This window comes from Sorghum bicolor, chromosome 7 (genome assembly GCF_000003195.3).
Source record: "Sorghum bicolor cultivar BTx623 chromosome 7, Sorghum_bicolor_NCBIv3, whole genome shotgun sequence".
NCBI classification, from domain to species: Eukaryota; Viridiplantae; Streptophyta; class Magnoliopsida; order Poales; family Poaceae; genus Sorghum; species Sorghum bicolor.
This window is the reverse complement of record NC_012876.2, coordinates 7897147-7914369: the sequence shown is the minus strand read 5'-3', so window position 1 is coordinate 7914369 and position 17223 is coordinate 7897147. Positions and strand designations below refer to the sequence as shown.

The following is a 17223-nucleotide window of genomic DNA, read 5'->3' as shown; positions in this document are numbered from 1 at the left end:
GGACCTGCAGGTGCAATGCATGCAATCCGCTCTAGCTAGCTAGAATGTTCTGATATGAGCATGCAGCTAAGGTCTAATTTATTTGGAACTCAAGAAATTTTATTATTTGCTGTGTTTTTCTTATGAAAATGAACTCGATCAAAGTCTTGTAGCACATGTGATTTCTCACTGCGATCTGTCGCCCGGCCAAGACCCCAAATTAAGACCCAGTCCCTAGCTTGCATGCCGCTGTCAGGCTACCAAAGGGTCCCGGGCGTGATGACTGCCAAGCCCTAAAGAAGGTCGTTAGACCGGATGTGGAGATGATGGTCACAAACACGGCGGAGCCGACGGCGGCAGCGAGCGACGTCAGAGCCACGGATGGGTGGCTTTTAAGCCTTTAATGGGACACATCGTCGAGTTCTCGCCACGGCGACATATGGCACTGCAATAGTTTCTATAATGTTATAAATCTTTCTTAATTTTTTCTATAATGCTGGTCAAACATAAGATACTTTGTCTCTTCAAGATTTTTAGAATGACTTATAATTTGGGATGGAGAGAGTCGTAGTTGTTAGTTGACACAGACAAATCAGACTGCTGCAATATATAGTTGAAGGAGGCCAGATGAACTTTTTGCACTTTGGTTTCCACCACGGCCAAATATGCATGGCATCATTCTTGCACTCCATAGATAATTTCATATAGAAGAATGTTCACCCCCCCCCCCCAACGTACTTCTTAATCATGCAAGCACATTGTTTCAGCACATCATCATATTACCAATTGGGTCTAACATGCATGTTTTCATTGAGTCGTCCTTACCGTTAATTACACGTTCTTTTTAGATAATGATGGAGGCATTGGCGGATCCAGGCCTAAGGCCACTAGGGCCAAGGCCCTAGTCATGATCCATAAAATCTAGGTACACTTTAATAATAGTTATCATTTGTTTCTAAAAAATTATTATTATTATCAACTTTCAGGCTAGCAACCAGCCCAAATAGATAAGGAACCGACGCCTCTCTCATTGTTTCATCCTAATCTTAATCTCAACCCTCTCGTTCTGATGCTCGCTCACTCACGTCGTCGCTCGTAGCAGGTGCCCGTTGCCGGTAGTGCCTCATTGTGTCATTGTCCTATGAGTAGGCGACAACCAACGCCTATCAGCTAATGAATCCATCCCTACGTCATGGCCACAAGATGCTTGCTTCATCTGATGGTGTATTGGTTATCCTTAGACAAAGAAATGAGCGTAAAATTCTAAGATTCATCTATGCGCAGACCATAGGACCACACATATATAAAGATTACGGTGTACTCCCTCTAACCCATTGAAAGTATCGTTTTCTATTTTAAGGTTTCTTATTTGACCGTTCTCTTATTTAAAATTTTTATATAATATTATTTATTTTGTTATGAAGTGTTTTGTCAATAAAAATATTTTAATAATATTTATTTATTTTACTATTTGTATAAAAAATTTGAATAAAAGGATCAGTCAAATAAGAATTCTAGAAGTTAAAAACGACACTTTTAATAGAATGGAGGGAGTAGTTTTTAACTTTTCGCTAGGAGAATTTGGCCCTAGTCTTGAGGGAATTCTGGGTCCGCCACTGGATGGAGGCATCTCCGGCCTTTGCTGGTGCACATAGACAGTATTAATTACAAGAGTATTCAACTATTCAGTTGAACTCAAGGGAAACAGCATTACAAAAACAAATCTCCAAATTAAGAAAACCAAAGCATATTGTTAATTATTCGTCCATCCATTCTTGATAATTAGCTCCATCCAATTTTCCAACTTAACTAAAGCATGCAGACCAAATGATCTCCCTTGCTTTCCCTTGCTCTTTTTTTAAAGAAAAAACAATATCATTTCGGCAGTAGCATACCCCCTCCGTCCAAAAAAATGTCGTTTTTTACTTTTAGATATTTTGTTTGACCATCTATCTTATTCAAGTTTTGTCTAAACATCATCTTTTTTGTTATGATTTATTTTATTATTAATTATACTTTAATAATTGATGAACAGGCAAACACGATGTCTAAAAGTAAAAAACATCATTTTTTTAGGACGGAGGAAGTACGTGACAGTGATAATGGGCCGTGATCCGGCCCCAACAGAATCCAATCCCACCCGAACCCTCACTGGTTTCATTCAACCCAATCCGATCCTATTCCTATCCAACGTGCAACACAGTCCCTACTCCCTCGGGCCGATCCAACACTGGGAATCCAAGGGCCTTCACAAGCAAGTGACAAAAGCAATGCTACTGCACATAAAGATACAGTGCTGTGCGATACAGTACTGTGCGAGCCAATGTTACTGCACATACAGATAAAGTACACAAATTATACATCATGTCAGAACTAGGGAAAATCTAATCCATTCCATTCTGCAGTCACCTCCCTAATTTCATTGATCTTTTAGATTCCAACTCAGTATCCACTTATGGCTTGTCACGCTGAGCAAATGGAATACCAAAGTGATGCAGAACTAATAGCCTGTTTGAGCTGCAATAAGATAACAATATTCATAAATAAATCAATAGCATTCGTCATGTGAAAAGAGATTCTATAAATCAATTACACTCAGCCACCGCATCAAACAAATTACTCATGGCTGTAATTAACAGGCTCATGCATAATGTGAGCGACAAATAGTTGAACATCATCTTATCTACCATATCCTTTTTTTAAGGATCTACCTTTTTTTTTTTGAAGGATCTACCATATCTTTTTCTAGGAACAAATTTATCATTGTTCATCTACCAAGATCTTAGACAGCACACATGACACGGCTACAAGCACAGAAGCAACAGCTTAATATCAGAACATTCCTAGTGAAGATAATTCAACAGTAACTTTCTAGTACTTCATCTAAGAGTCAGCAAACTAGACATCTCTGTCTCATTAAGAAATTGAAGGCGACCAACTCCCAGGGTCATCACTTGCACAGCTGCACCAACGGAATGCTAGATAAGGGCTGCCTGATGGTCAACTGCTGTTGACAGTGCACCGGACCAGCAGCTAATGTTCCACAGCAAAGGAATGAAAGGTGTTGTTCAACAAGGCTAATAACATGCTTTTCCCTTAAATGCATCTTAACTGTTTGGATTACAGCCTTATGAAACACAAAGGAATTGTTCTGATTAGCCTGAATTCGACGTTGATGTCTCACGACCCCAAAAAAAAAAAAGAAGCAAATACAGTACAAAACCATGTTAATATCAGCAAGCCCTTTATTTATGACATTCATTTCCTGCTAGTATCTAGCAGGAAAACACTGCTGAATGGCTGAATAGTTGTGAAATGCCAAGTTCGAGAAGTCTATTCTAATGAACTGTGATCAATAATGCTGGTACATGGATGAATGTACAAATGTTTGAGTTCAATTTCATTTTTCTTATAACAGACTTTAATTGCATTAACATGAGTTAGAACATGAACTAGTGGTCTATCACCATAAAATTTCCACAAGCGTATAAAATTGGTTGCTACTGCTGGAAATTTCTTTAATATGAACACTAATCATGGGGCAATCAAACTGCCATGGTTCAAGAAAATCAAATGTGCAGGGAGGCAATGTTCAGCAGGAATTGTTCCAATTCTGGTAAAAAACATGTTTTCTACAGATAAACAAGCTTCATTTAGAGTCTCTAAGATAAACTTATTTCTTTTGCTTAGTTTCAGTCTGGTGTTATTATCTGCTGTTTTCATTTGAATGTAAAGGATGCGGAGACCAACAACCAAGCATGCCGACATTCTCTGCATATGTTCCTGAACATTCAGCTAAGTGCTAATCCCCAAACAGATAGTACTAATGCCCGACCAATAACCTTATTTGGGAATTGGATGTAACACTGTTAGCATAGATTGGTGAACCTGGTCATTCCCACAAGATTATGTTGCAATCAGGCTCAACATGGATAAATCTGTAGTGTCGAGCTAAAACCAATTCACATATACTCGCAGGTGTGACATACAAAATTCAAAAAGAATGCAGAAGTAGCAATTATGTTGCACTTAAAAAATTCATTTCAACAGATATATTACCAAAAAGAACGGATAAACGAAAAGGAAAGCTATATTACCAAAAGATATTGTAAAACAACTTCAACAGCTTCAGAATGGTGTACGGTCTCGATGTGTTGGACAAGAAGCTTATTAACTCGTGGTGGATCCTCAGAAGCTGCAGGCATGTGAAGCAAGTAAATCAATTTGCAGGTGAAGGTGGCACTACCATCCAAAGAAATTGTTGTGTCATTTCATGCAGCCACATTGGCAGTACAGCCATTATACAGGTAAGTGAACATACCAGATACCACAAGAAGAAATCTGTGACAAGAGCTGGGTATCTCTCTGCCAATGTGGGATTATCATGGATGATATCATGAGGGCCCTTCTAGCAGTACAGAGAGGACATGTTTTAAAATTTAAACTCCTCAACACAGCTTTCATTACCTTGCTTCCTAAGAAGGTTCATGCTGCTTGCTGCCCATGTCAAGGATTACAGGCCAATAAGTCTCATTCATAGCTTTGTGAAGCTTGTAGCTAAACTTTTGGCAAATGGGTTGACCCCTCACCTACCAAATTTGGTGTCCATTAATCAAAGTGCTTTTGTGAAAGGAAGGAGCATACAAGACAATTTTCTTTTGTGTAGCAGCCGGCCAGGGCTTTACATAGCAGGAAAGAACCCCATATTCTTCTAAAGTTAAATATTTCAAAGGCTTTTGACTCCGTTTCTTGGTCCTTCTTACTTGAGATTCTGCAACATCTCAAATTTTGGTCATATGTGGTGCAATCTTATTAGCCTGCTGCTGTCCACTTCTACTCAGATTCTGTTCAATGACGACCCAGGAGAAAGTAGTTTTCATCATCGGGGGCTTCGTCGAGGGGATCCTCTTTCCCCTATGCTTTTTATCTTGGTGAAGGAAGCTCTGAACTCAATAGTAAATCATGCAACTAAAGAGAGCTTCCTACAGCCCATTGCTGTCTAGACTCTAGCAAGCAAAACACCGACTCTCCTTTTATGCTGATGACGTGGTGTTGTTCCTTTGCCCTACAAGGATGGATCTCTCAGTGGTCAATCAACTCCACAATATTTTTGGTCATGCAACTGGACTCCAGACCAAGATGGCCAAGATTTCTGTAACTCCAATTCAATGTGGGGCTGAGGAGTTGAACACTATTTCAGATCTGTTGCCCTTTGTGATCAAGGATTTTCCTTGCACTTATCTTGGCCTCCATCTCTCCATATGTAAGCCTACAAAAGCAGATCTGTTACCATTAGTCGACAAAATGGCAGACCATCTACCGGGATGGAAAGCTTCACTCATGAATCGGGCTGGTCGCCTCATCATGGTTCAAGTGGTTTTAACCTCCATTCCTATCTACCTTATGATTGCTTTGGATCTTCCCAAATGTCTTATAAAGGCTATTGACAAGAAAAGAAGAGGTTTCTTATGGAAAGGCCAAGAGAATGCCAAAAGTGGCAGCTGTCTTGTCTCATGGGAGAATGTTCGGCAACAAATTCAGTTTGGTGGCCTTGGTATCCACAATTTCGAGAGGTTAGGTAGGGCCTTGTGCATTCGATGGCTTTGGTTGGTGTTTGATTTGGGAAAGCTCTCTGTCTCTCTGTTTCTAGACAGAGACACTCTATTTCTCCTTCTTACTTTTACATCTAAGTCCCTTTACAATTCATTATTTACACCAATACTCCCCCTCAAGATGGGCTAAAGATATCTAACATGCTCATCTTGCTACAACTCGACTCAACTTCACTAGGTCCTTGTTAGAAGAAATGGCCAACCAATTCTATTCAGACCCAAAGGGGGCAAATACATAGTGTGTACATATGCAAGGAGAACCTCCAAGAAAGAGAAAATACAATAACACATATATACATCTAACACCCCCCCTCAAACTCATGGTGGATCAACAACACTGAGTTTGGAAAGTAAGAATGTATGTTGAGCCCGGGTCTGTGCCTTGGTAAAGAAATCAGCTAGTTGAACTTCTGAAGGCACATGGTGGAGACACCCAACCTGATCATGCACCCGTGACCTCAAGTAGGAAGCATCAACACCAATGTGTTTAGTGAGCTCATGTTTGACCGGATCACGAGCAATACTGATCGCACTAGTGTTGTCAGTGGAGAGAGGAGTGGGTGTAGTGACAGGCACACCAAAGTCTTCAAGAAGCCATCGGAGCCACGTCACTTCAGCAGCCACAGTCGCCATAGCACGCAGCTCAGCCTCACACTCGAGCGGAATACAACAGTTTGCTTCTTGGTTTTCCAGGCAATCAAGGAGGAGGCAAGGAAAACACAATAAGTAGAGAGAGTGGCGATCAGTGGGATCACTTGCCCAAGTTGCATCAGAATATGCCTAGAGCTGGAGTGAGCTAGAGCGAGGAAAGAAAAGGCAACGGTTGGTGGTTCCACGAAGGTATCGCAAAACACGAAGAAGGTGAGAATAGTGGAGCTGGGTAGGGGCCGAAACAAACTGACTCAAGATATGAACAAAATGTGTGATGTCAGGGCGAGTGATCCCAAGATAAACAAGGCTGCCAACAAGCTGGCGATAGCGAGTAGGATCAGCAAGAGGAACACCATCAGCGGGTCGGAGGTGAACATTGAGCTCCATAGGAGTGTCAGTACGGTGATCAGTGAGGGCAGCACGGGAGAGCAGGTCCTGAGTGTACTTTTCCTAGGAAAGAAAAATACCATCAGAGGTGGAGGTGATCTCAAGACCAAGGAAGTAACGAAGAGGACCCAAATCAGACATAAGAAAGGTCTCACTGATGTGCTGCTTCACAAAGGCAATAAACTGAGAGTCATCACCCGTGATGATCATGTCATCAACATAGAGGAGAAGGGTGCGACCACGAGAGGAGGTGTGAATAAAGACAGCAGGATCATGATCACTAGGCTGGAAGCCAACAAGTAGGATAGAGGAGAAACGCTCAAACCAAGCGCGAGGAGCTTGTTTAAGACCATAGAGGGAACTACGCAGCCGAACCATCAGGAACGGAGTAACCCGGGGGTGGCTGCATATAGACTTTCTCACAGAGCTCGCCATTTAGGAAGGCATTCTTGACATCCAATTGCGAGATTAACCACTAACGGATAGAGGCAACAGCTAGAAGGGTCCGAACAGTGGTCATGTGAGCAATAGGAGCAAACGTCTCCTCGTAATCAATCCCATACTCCCGCTCGAAACCACGAGCCACGAGGCGAGCCTTGTAGCGCTCAAGAGAACCATCAGAGCGAGTTTTGACCTTGTAAACCCACTTGCAAGTGATAGGAGTGATATGTGGGGGTTTGGGAACAAGATCTCAGGTGCTAGGTGCTAGTACGCTCAAGGGCTGCAATCTCCTCAGCCATAGCATGCTGCCATTCCGGATGATGAGCAGCCTCCCGATAGGTTGCAGGCTCAGCTAAAACAATAGCGGTGAAGCCAAGGCGTTCGGGAGGACGAAGGGTGCTGTGATCACGAAGATCATAGCGAGGAGGAGACCTAGGAAGAGGGCCAAGGATTGATGGAGAAGAGTCAAGGGATGGAGCAGGGCGTGGACGACGAGTATAGACGTGGGTGATCTCACGAGAAGGACAGAACGGGGGCGGAGAAACCTATGGTGGTGGTTGTGGTGGAGAAGGAGATGACGAGGATGGAGTGATAGGAGGAGGTGTCGAGGAATACAGTGGAAGATACCACTCAGGTAAAGTAAGAAAAGAGAGGGACTCAGCAGTGTTAGGATGACCAGAGGGAGAACGAGGATAGTAAGGGCGAGACTCATCAAAGGTGACATCCCGAGAGATCCTCATCCGCCGAGCAATAGGGTCATAACAGTGATAGCCCTTATGTTCCGTACTGTACCCAAGGAAAACACACTCGATAGACTGAGCAGTGAGTTTGGTGCGCTCACGAGGTGGAAGTAGAACATAACAGATACACCCAAAGCAACGAAGATGATCATAGGAAGGAGGGCTGCCGAAGAGACGTGCATAGGGAGTGCTACCCTGAAGAGATGTCGAGGGTTGGCGGTTTATGAGGAAAACAGCCGTGGAGACAGCCTCAGCCCAGAAATAAGGAGCAAGGGCAGAGGAGATCAAGAGAGCACGTGCAGTCTCAAGAATGTGACGGTGCTTGCGCTCCGCAACCCCGTTCTGAGCATGCGCACCAGGACATGAAAATTGGGCAAGGGTACCCTGCTCAGCAAGGTAGGAGCGATGGGCAGTGGAGATGTACTCACCAGCAGAGTCCGCATGAAAGACACGAATGGGAGAGTTATACTGGGTGCGAACCATGGTAGCAAATTGCTGATAAATAGAAAGAAATTTGTCCCGACGCCTAGGCCCAGTTCCCACCAAAAGGCCCATACGAAGGTCCTGAACACAACAAGAATCAGACTCAAGAATAATGCGACAACCATGATCAGTAATTTGTCCTGCAGAAAGAAGTTGCATGGTTAGTTGAGGAACATGCGAAACATTAGGAATCTCAAAAGAAAAGGTCGAAAGAGCACCTCTCCCAGCAATAGGAAGAGAAGTGCCATCAGCAGTGCGAACAAGGATGGGTGAATCAGAAGATGACAGGGAGGACAAATGAGTGGTATGGGTTGTCATGGTGAACCAGAGGCCTGAGGGAAACAGCAGCACTGGCTGGCAGCAAGGCCACAATGCCCAGGGCCGGGGCAACCGCCCCATGGGACCATGGTTCTGCTACAACCCATGGGCCTCCCAAGGCGGTGCTCCTTCAGGCGGTGGCTGGCAGCAAGGCCCCAGCCCTGGCGGCTGGCAGCAGGGCGCCCAAGGCGGGCGCAACCAGGGCCTCCTGGGTGCACACCCACAGGCTAACTTCGCTGCACCACCGCCCCTTTCACCAATGTGGGAACAGGCCGGCCTCATCGCCGCCCTAAACCAGATGGCGCTCCAGAACTCCGGCTGGGTCATGGACTCCGGCGTCACCTCCCACATGCACAACACGGATGGTATACTTCTTTCTCGACAACCCTCCTATAATCCATCCATCACTGTTGGCAACGGTCACCATCTTCCTGTGTCCTGCTCCGGCAAACTCCACATTACCTGGCAGCACTTCCTCCTTTTCACTTCGCAATGTTCTCGTTGTCCCCTCTCTAGTGCGCAACTTACTTTCAGTTCGCCAATTTACTCGTGACAACCATTGCACTATTGAATTTGACGCGTTTGGTTTCTCTGTTAAGGACCTGCAGACCAGATGCGTGATTCTGCGCTCCAATAGCTCAGACGGCCTCTACGCCGTCCCTGCCACACCACAAGCCAACCTTGCCACCTCCACCAACCTCTGGCACCATCGCCTTGGTCATCCAAGAGCTACTACCCTAGATTTGCTTAGACAAAATAATTTCATCTCATGTAATAAGTCAGCTCATACTCTCTGTCATTCATGTCAACTTGGCAAACATGTGCGGTTGCCTTTTGGAAATTCCAATTCAGTTTCATCCTTACCGTTTGAGCTTATTCACTGTGATGTTTGGACTTCCCGGTCGCTAGTGTTTCTGGTGCACAGTACCACCTTGTCATCCTCGATGACTTCACCAACATTTGCTGGACCTTTCCTCTAGTCCGAAAGTCCGAGGTAGTCACTCACATCACCAACTTCTGTGCTTTTGTCCACACACAGTTCAACCTTCCTGTCAAGGCTGTATAGGCTGATAATGGCACTGAGTTCGTCAATAATGCCCTCAGCACCTTCTTTGCCTCCAGCGGCATTCACTTACGCCTCTCTTGCCCTTACACCTCCTCTCAAAATGGCAAGGCCGAATGCATCATTCGTTCTGTAAACGACATCTGCCGCACACTGCTCATCCACGCTCACATGCCACCCAAATACTGGGCAGAGGCGCTAGCTACAGCCACCTATCTCCTACACCGACGTCCCTGCTCAGTTATTGGCCATAGAGTTCCTTATGAGCAACTCCACCAGCAGCCCCCTGACTACACCATTCTTCGTGTTTTTGTTTGCCTCTGCTATCCCAACCTCACAGCCACCTCTAAACACAAGCTGGCTCCACGCTCCACTGCTTGTGTCTTTCTCGGATACCCCTCCTCCCATAAGGGTTACCGGTGTCTCGACCTCACCACTAGACGGATCATAATTTTCCGTCATGTTGTCTTCGATGAGACACATTTTCCTTTCAATTCTGACCCCACCAGTACGCTCCCTAGCTCTCTGGATTTTCTTGTTACAGGTCTGCCGCGCCGGTGCTCCGCACTGCTGCCACGGCACCCCCTGCGGTCGCTCCATCGCCGGTCGATGTTGAGCAGCCGCGCCACCGAGCTCATTTGGAGCTCATTGAGGACCCAACCATCCTACAGCTTGGCCCGATCCTAGCACCTGCTCCGGCTCAGCCTACTCCGGCTAGCCCTCCGCCCCTACGGGTCTACACTCAGCGACGAGCTGCTCCTGCACAGGAGCGTGCTGGTGCTCCAGCACCAAATCCCGAGCTGCCATCTCCACCAGTGCTGGAGGTTCCACAGCCGGCGCACGCTGTGGTGGCTCCTCCGACCCCGCCACCTTCCCCGCCGCCTACTACCTCGAGTGGGCCAGTGACACGCCTCCAGACTGGCTCGCTGAAGCCTGTGGACAGATACGGCTTCCCACCGGCAACTCACGTCGTCACCACCTCCACTGCCTCGCCAGTTCCCCGTGACTACCGGGGGGTCTTGCAGACCCCCAGTGGTGCGCGGCTATGGCTGACGAGTACAAGGCGCTCATCGACAACAACACCTGGCGCCTCGTTCCCCATCTGCCCGACGCCAACGTGGTCACCGGCAAGTGGATCTTCAGGCATAAGTTCCACTCCGATGGCACCCTGGCTCGCCACAAGGCTCGCGGAGTCGTCCACGGCTTCACCCAACGCCATGGCGTCGACTACGACGAGACCTTCAGCCCCATCCTCAAGCCTGCTACCATTCGGGTCGTCCTCAGCATCGCGGCCTCTCGACAGTGGCCTATCCACCAGCTGGATGTGAAGAACGCCTTCCTTCACGGCCATCTGAATGAGACAGTCTACTGTCTGCAGCCCCCCTGACGTTGTCTGCCTCCTTCACCGTTCACTCTACGGCCTCGAGCAGGCCCCTCGAGCATGGCACCAGCGCTTCACCACGTTCCTTCGACAATTCGGCTTCGTCGCATCTGCCACCGACGCCTCCCTCTTCATCTTCACTGAGGGCAATTCTACAGCCTAATTACTGTTGTATGTAGATGACATCGTCCTCACTGCTTCCTCAGATGCTCTGCTTCGACGACTCATCGACCGACTTCATTCTGAGTTCGCCATGACAGACCTTGGGGAACTACATCACTTCCTGGGGATATCTATCACTCGCTCCTCCGATGGTATCTTCCTCAGCCAGCGGCAGTACGCTGTCGACCTTCTTCAGAAGGCGGGCATGGCCGAGTGTCACTCAACATCAACACCTGTTGACTCTTGTGCCAAGCTCTCTGCCAAGGAGGGTGCTCCCGTCGCCGATCCCACCGCGTACTGGAGTCTTGCGGGCTCTCTTCAGTACTTGACGCTCACTCGCCCTGACCTAGCATATGTTGTGCAGCAAGCGTGCCTGTTCATGCATGACCCGCGTGAGCCTCACCTCGCGCTGATCAAGCGCATCCTTCAGTACGTACGTGAAGGGCACGCTATCGGCTGGTCTTCATATTGGCACTGGACCTGTTGACAAGCTGAATGCATACTCCGATGCTGACTGGGCAGGGTGCCCAGACTCCCGCCGCTCCACATCAGGCTTTTGTGTCTTCCTCGGCGACACTCTGGTGTCCTGGATCTCCAAACGGCAAACCACCGTCTCACGATCCAGTGTGGAGGCCGAGTACCGGGTTGTTGCTCATGTGGTCGCAGAATCACAACATCAGCGTTGTCTACATGACAGCCAACCCGGTCCACCACCGTTGTACCAAGCACATCGAGATTGACATCCACTTCGTCCGTGAGAAGGTGGCCCTCGGCGAGGTTCAAGTTCTCCACATGTCGTCCAAGTATCAGTTCGCTATTGTGATGACAAAAGGCCTGCCAGTTCAGCTATTTGAGGATTTCCGGTCCAGTCTCTGCCTCTGGATTCCTGAGGCTTCGACTGCGGGAGGCTGATAGATATATATAGCAAGTGTATAGATATATATAGCAAGTGTATATTAGGCAAGTCCACAATCAGTGCGATTAGCACCTGCCATGTATTACTTGTATACTCAGCCATATTGGCCATATATATATGAAGGTCACCCCCCATGTTGGGTGTGTGGTGTTTCCCCATTCCCTCTATCATTCTACAACTTAGCCATGAGCCTTTGTGTATTCCCTTGGCCCTGGTTGTGTAGTCCTTGTTTACGGTAATTGTTGTGCTGTGGGTGGGTGTGGTGTCCTGGAGTCTCTCTCCCTTGTACTAGGAATGGACTCTTGACCCTCCTATGTATTATTTTTCTTTTCTTAATGAAATGACACGCGGTTCTCCAGTGATGTTCGATAACAAAACATACACAGCACGTATATAAGAGCCCATGAGTTGGGTGCCCTTATGACCCTTGGGCTTAGCCAGCCCATTACCAGGCCTAGATGTGAAATGTCAAACCAATTCCAGTTACGAACGACTCCATTGGATAATCCTTATGATAAACAAAAAGACAGTTCTGATGAGTTGTAAGTAGGATCAATGAATTGGTTTGTTTCAACATACAATGGCAAACCAATGGGCCATGGCTCTTAACTTTGGAGATATATCTCTGAATGAGCAAAAGACTGGGGATCCTTCATTGCACAGAAAGCTTAAGTCTGTTACCTGCGGATGTCTGTGGCTTTGTGCAGATCAAATAACCTACACAAGCGCACATCAGTGTTTCTGCAATGTCTTCAGGCAGTGAGAGTGTGAGACAACCCCCAAACAGCAATCAGCTTGCTCTCTGTTGAACAAGAAGGTAAAATGAGTCAATGATATCAAATACAAGACCCTGAATACTAACGCTATGACACGCACCTCCCATATGCATGGCTCAAACAATTGGAATCACCTCATTAAGCCCAATGGATGTGGCGCAGCATGGAATCAGGAGCATCAAGAGCTCCCCAAGGCCCCAGGACGCCCGAGAGCTTATCTGTTTTCTTGCTCTTGGTTGGTTGTCTGAGAACACACTAATTGCAGCCACAAAATGAACCAGTAAACCCTCATAAGTGGTGCAGGTGCCAGTGCCAGTGCCACAGCCAACTTGGCCAGGATGGTGTTTGCACAGCTCCATTAGTAGTCGTTGATCCCGACGCTGAAAGTACATGCATTTTGTTCTTCTCCTTGACCCTGAGACGGCAATCTTTCCATGCTCCAGGTGTCGGCATTCCTGACATAGGCCCACATATCACTAGCACCAGTTACTGAATCTGGTAGGATCCTAAGAGCACAACTGTATGCAGGTTGTTAAATAAACAAAGTTATATTATATATACTGATTTTTTTAGTAAATTCATGAATCATGATTGACAAGGGTAAATATAACTACAAGAAATTATTACCTTTTGTTGGCATGATGCCTTCAGTCAAATGACATTCATCAACACATAACCATTGGACATCATAAATATGAATGAGCCTTTCGATGTCTCAAGGTTCTCTGATGTAATACTGAAAAGGTCAGTACATCTGGTTTCATCCCATTATCTGTCATTTCTTGTAAAAGATCTTCAGCCTTAGCTATTTCTCCCTGGCTACAGTATCCATTTATAAGAGCTGTGTATGCGTAAACATCAGGGGTAAGTCCTTTCGCTAACATCTCATCAAACAATCCCCGTGCTTCATCTAGATATTCTGTTTTGCAATGTCCATCAATCAATACTGTGTAACAGGTTACATCAGGTTCAATTTCCATGTCTTTCATAGAGCTCAGCAACGTCTTATGCTTTGTTCTAAGACGAAAGCTCCTCCATTCCTTAGCGATACCCTGCCACCCTTGGTGTAGGGCCTCCTTTATGTGGCCATCCAATAGCACTGTGTATGCAACTACATCAGGCTTGATTCCTAAATTTATCATTTGAACAAATAAGTCACATGCTTCTTGCAACCGACCAACCTTGCAATAACCATTCATCAGTACAGTGTATACAATGACATCAGAAAGTCCTCTATCAACCATATCAAGGAACCATAAGTGAGCATTGTGCATATCTCTTTTCTGACAATAAGCTGATATAAGTTTGCTATATGAAATTACATCAGGAACAGCATTCTTTTCCAACATCATACTACACACAGTTGAAGCCTCCTCAACCTTTTTATCTATACAGAGGCTGTTTATCAATTTTGAACATGACAAATTATCCACCATATTTCCTTGTTTAGCAACTCTAAGAAAAAGTGTGTAAGCATGGTCAGTCCAGCCCGAGTACAAATAACCACAAACCATAGAACTGTACAGCACCTCAATATTATCTATCCCTTTTTCTTCTAATATATTAAATAATACCTCTGCTTCACTCAAGTTGCCTTCTCTACAAAAACAAGCAATAGCTACACCATAGGTGAGTGAATTAGGCTCCAACCCTTGATCCACCATGTGCTCGAGAAGGTCATATACCTTAATAACAGCGCCATTCCTGCTATATCCACTGGCCAATATGTTATATGTAACTACATCTGGTTTTATATTTGCCTTCAGCATCTGCTCAAATACTTGCCAGGCATTTTCTGTCTCTCCTTTCAGACAGTAACCATTGATCAGGCATGTATAGTGGATTTTGTCCGGGACCAAACCTCCAGCCATCATTTCATTCAGTAGCTTAACTGCCTCATTCATGTTCCCAAGCTTGCAATAAGCATCCATAGTAATGTTATAAAGCACACCATCGAGATGAAGTCCTAAATCTCTAAATTTCTGGAAGTAAACAATAACTTCAGATACCATGCCTAGCTTCTTGAGGCACTGTAGAAGGTAACCAACAATGTAACAATTTATCTCGATGCCATGGGATACCATGGCTTCAATATGATGCCACGCCTTTCCTAGGTTACCCGTTTTGCAGTAAGTACGAATGAGATAGCTATAACCATACAGATCAGGGGTAGATCCATGTCTGGTCTTGATCTCCAAGACTTTTTCAGCCTCCTCCAGTTTCATTTCTTTGCATAGTCCATCAATTACCATATTATAAGCGATGGACTCAACTGCAACCCTTTCCTGGATGATCTCATGAAGAACAGCATATCTGCTTACCATGTTATAAGCTAGATCATACTTTCCACATTCACAAAGGCCAATTATAAATGATGAGTATCCATGTACATCTGGTTTCACTCCCATTTCAATCATCCTAACCCACACTTGGAATGCTTCGTCTGCCTTATTTGCTTCAAAAAACGACCTAGTGACTATGTTCAATGACTGAGTATCCAGTGTTAACTGAAAGCACTTCATTCGATCATAAGCTCTGACAACCATATCCGAATCACCACTCTGAGATACAAATTTGAGCAGGAAATTGCAAGCCCAAAGTGTAGGAACAAATCCAAGCCTGCAAAGGTGACAAAACATCTCTACTGTTTCTTGTGCATCGTGGCTGGTGGTGTATGCCTTGATTAAGCAATTGACTGCATATGAGAGTACGTGAGAAGTGGCACATGTTTTGCTCAAGTGATCAATAAGTGTTAAGATTTCTGGGCCACCATTACCAGTTGATGAGAGAATCTCACAAAACAAGGCTACCAGCATCTTCCCCTGGAATGAATGGGATAAAATTTGTATGATCTCTGAGTAGGTTGAGAAGTCATGGTGAAAACCAAGGCTATTTATATCTTTAAAGTAGGCAAATGCAACTGCAGGCTTCCTCCTTAGGCAGCGGAGTGCCTGCACAACACTGTCAGAGCTCAAAGACTGCTGCCGTTTCCGGATAGGCTCATTAAAAGGAGCACAACTCAGCCTTTCATCACCGCTTGAGTCGTCACGCTGAACAGAAGCAGCGAGTACGGAGTAGGGGCAAGAAGGAACCTCCCAAGGGAAAACCTTCCTGTGCCTAAACCATTCAGCAGTGTATTTGGGCCAACGCGACAGGATCATTGGAGATATAAATCTTTCTGCTCCCCCAACGACCCATTAACCTTCATTGATAAAAGAATATGCCTGATAGACAAAACATACCAAAATTTTCAGATGGTTCCCATTACCGAATAATAATTTGATTTCAATGCTGATTGCACATAATGGTTAAACCCAAGAGATGGTTGGGAAAGAGACAGAATTTCTTGTGAATTTCTGTATCTCCATGTGATAATGTTACACCAAACCAGCTAGATCAGTTAAAATCACCAAGAGCCTTCTCTTGTAACTGAGGAAAATAAGTACGTTGCTAATTTGCAGAACCGGCTATCTTCTGAATGCACTGTTTGGGGTTTCCAAATCCTAGTTAATTCATCAAGTAGTTAAGGACTAGCCACACGAGAATCTTGTTAAGGTAATAATAGTGACAGATAGAGCACCATTTCTCCATTAGGAAATTCATTGTATAGTTGGTAAAACAGATACAAAGAGATGTAGAAACAAGTTATTGATCATTTGATCTTCTAGTTTGGTGAATCCAATGAAAACAGTATGCAACAAACGTTTCAGAACATGCTTTTAGCTCAAAGTAAAATTATATCCTGCACGTTGAGGCTAGAAATCTTACTACCATTATATTCTGCCACACGGAATGCGATGTAACTGGAACTAATTTTCAAGAACTACAAATCGGCAATCAAAAAGGGATGAATGAATGAATCAATTAATACTTTCAACGTGCAGTGCCTACTAGTACAGCTTACCTGTGCTAAGCAAAAGCACTACTGCGCTAGCGCAGTGCAGAGGGGCCAACCCGCGAAGGGAACTGCCGTGCTCCGTGCGCTCGTGCCGGATTCGCCCAGTGTGCCTGGATGCTCCGGCCCGTGCCCCAAAGCCCGCCTCCGCGCCGCCGCGCCAGCCGCCGGAACTCTGGAAGAAGAAGAGGAGGCAGGACCAGCGGCGACCGCACGAGTCAGGGGCGCGCCTGCTGGCTCGCGGTTGCGGATGGAGTCTGCCGGTCTGGTCACTGGTGGTCTGCACTGCAGCTGCCTCTGCCTGCCGAGTCGAATTGCAGCCTTGCAGGGCGCCGCCGTCGCGGACTACCGACAAGGCGACGAGGAGCTCCGGAGCGTGCGCCTGTTTGTGTTTAGCGGGTTGGGCTGGGCCTTCTATC

At 45.8% G+C, this 17223-nt stretch overlaps 2 protein-coding genes across 14 annotated transcripts; one reads left to right on the top strand and one right to left on the bottom strand.

The window, feature by feature from the left end:
* Positions 2056–17204, bottom strand: LOC8085027 (pentatricopeptide repeat-containing protein At2g26790, mitochondrial). 13 transcript variants are annotated; one of them, XM_021464819.1, is made up of 8 exons: positions 16814–17204; positions 13537–16133; positions 13010–13427; positions 12815–12935; positions 8239–8433; positions 4301–5248; positions 4077–4174; positions 2056–2496 (listed from the first exon to the last, which is right to left on the bottom strand). In XM_021464819.1, the coding sequence occupies exon 2, from the start codon at positions 16068–16070 to the stop codon at positions 13596–13598; it is 2475 nt and encodes an 824-aa protein (XP_021320494.1). In that variant the 5' UTR covers positions 16071–16133; positions 16814–17204; the 3' UTR covers positions 2056–2496; positions 4077–4174; positions 4301–5248; positions 8239–8433; positions 12815–12935; positions 13010–13427; positions 13537–13595. The 13 variants fall into 13 exon arrangements, with proteins under 13 accessions (XP_021320494.1, XP_021320500.1, XP_021320502.1 ...); XM_021464825.1 differs by lacking the exon at positions 8239–8433 and having other exon boundaries at positions 4301–4344; positions 4447–5248; XM_021464827.1 differs by lacking the exon at positions 8239–8433 and having other exon boundaries at positions 4301–4344; positions 4447–4568.
* On the top strand, positions 10720–12129 carry LOC110437206. The gene is made up of 3 exons (XM_021465558.1): positions 10720–11044; positions 11235–11650; positions 11740–12129. The coding sequence occupies exons 1-3, from the start codon at positions 10720–10722 to the stop codon at positions 12127–12129; spliced, it is 1131 nt and encodes a 376-aa protein (XP_021321233.1).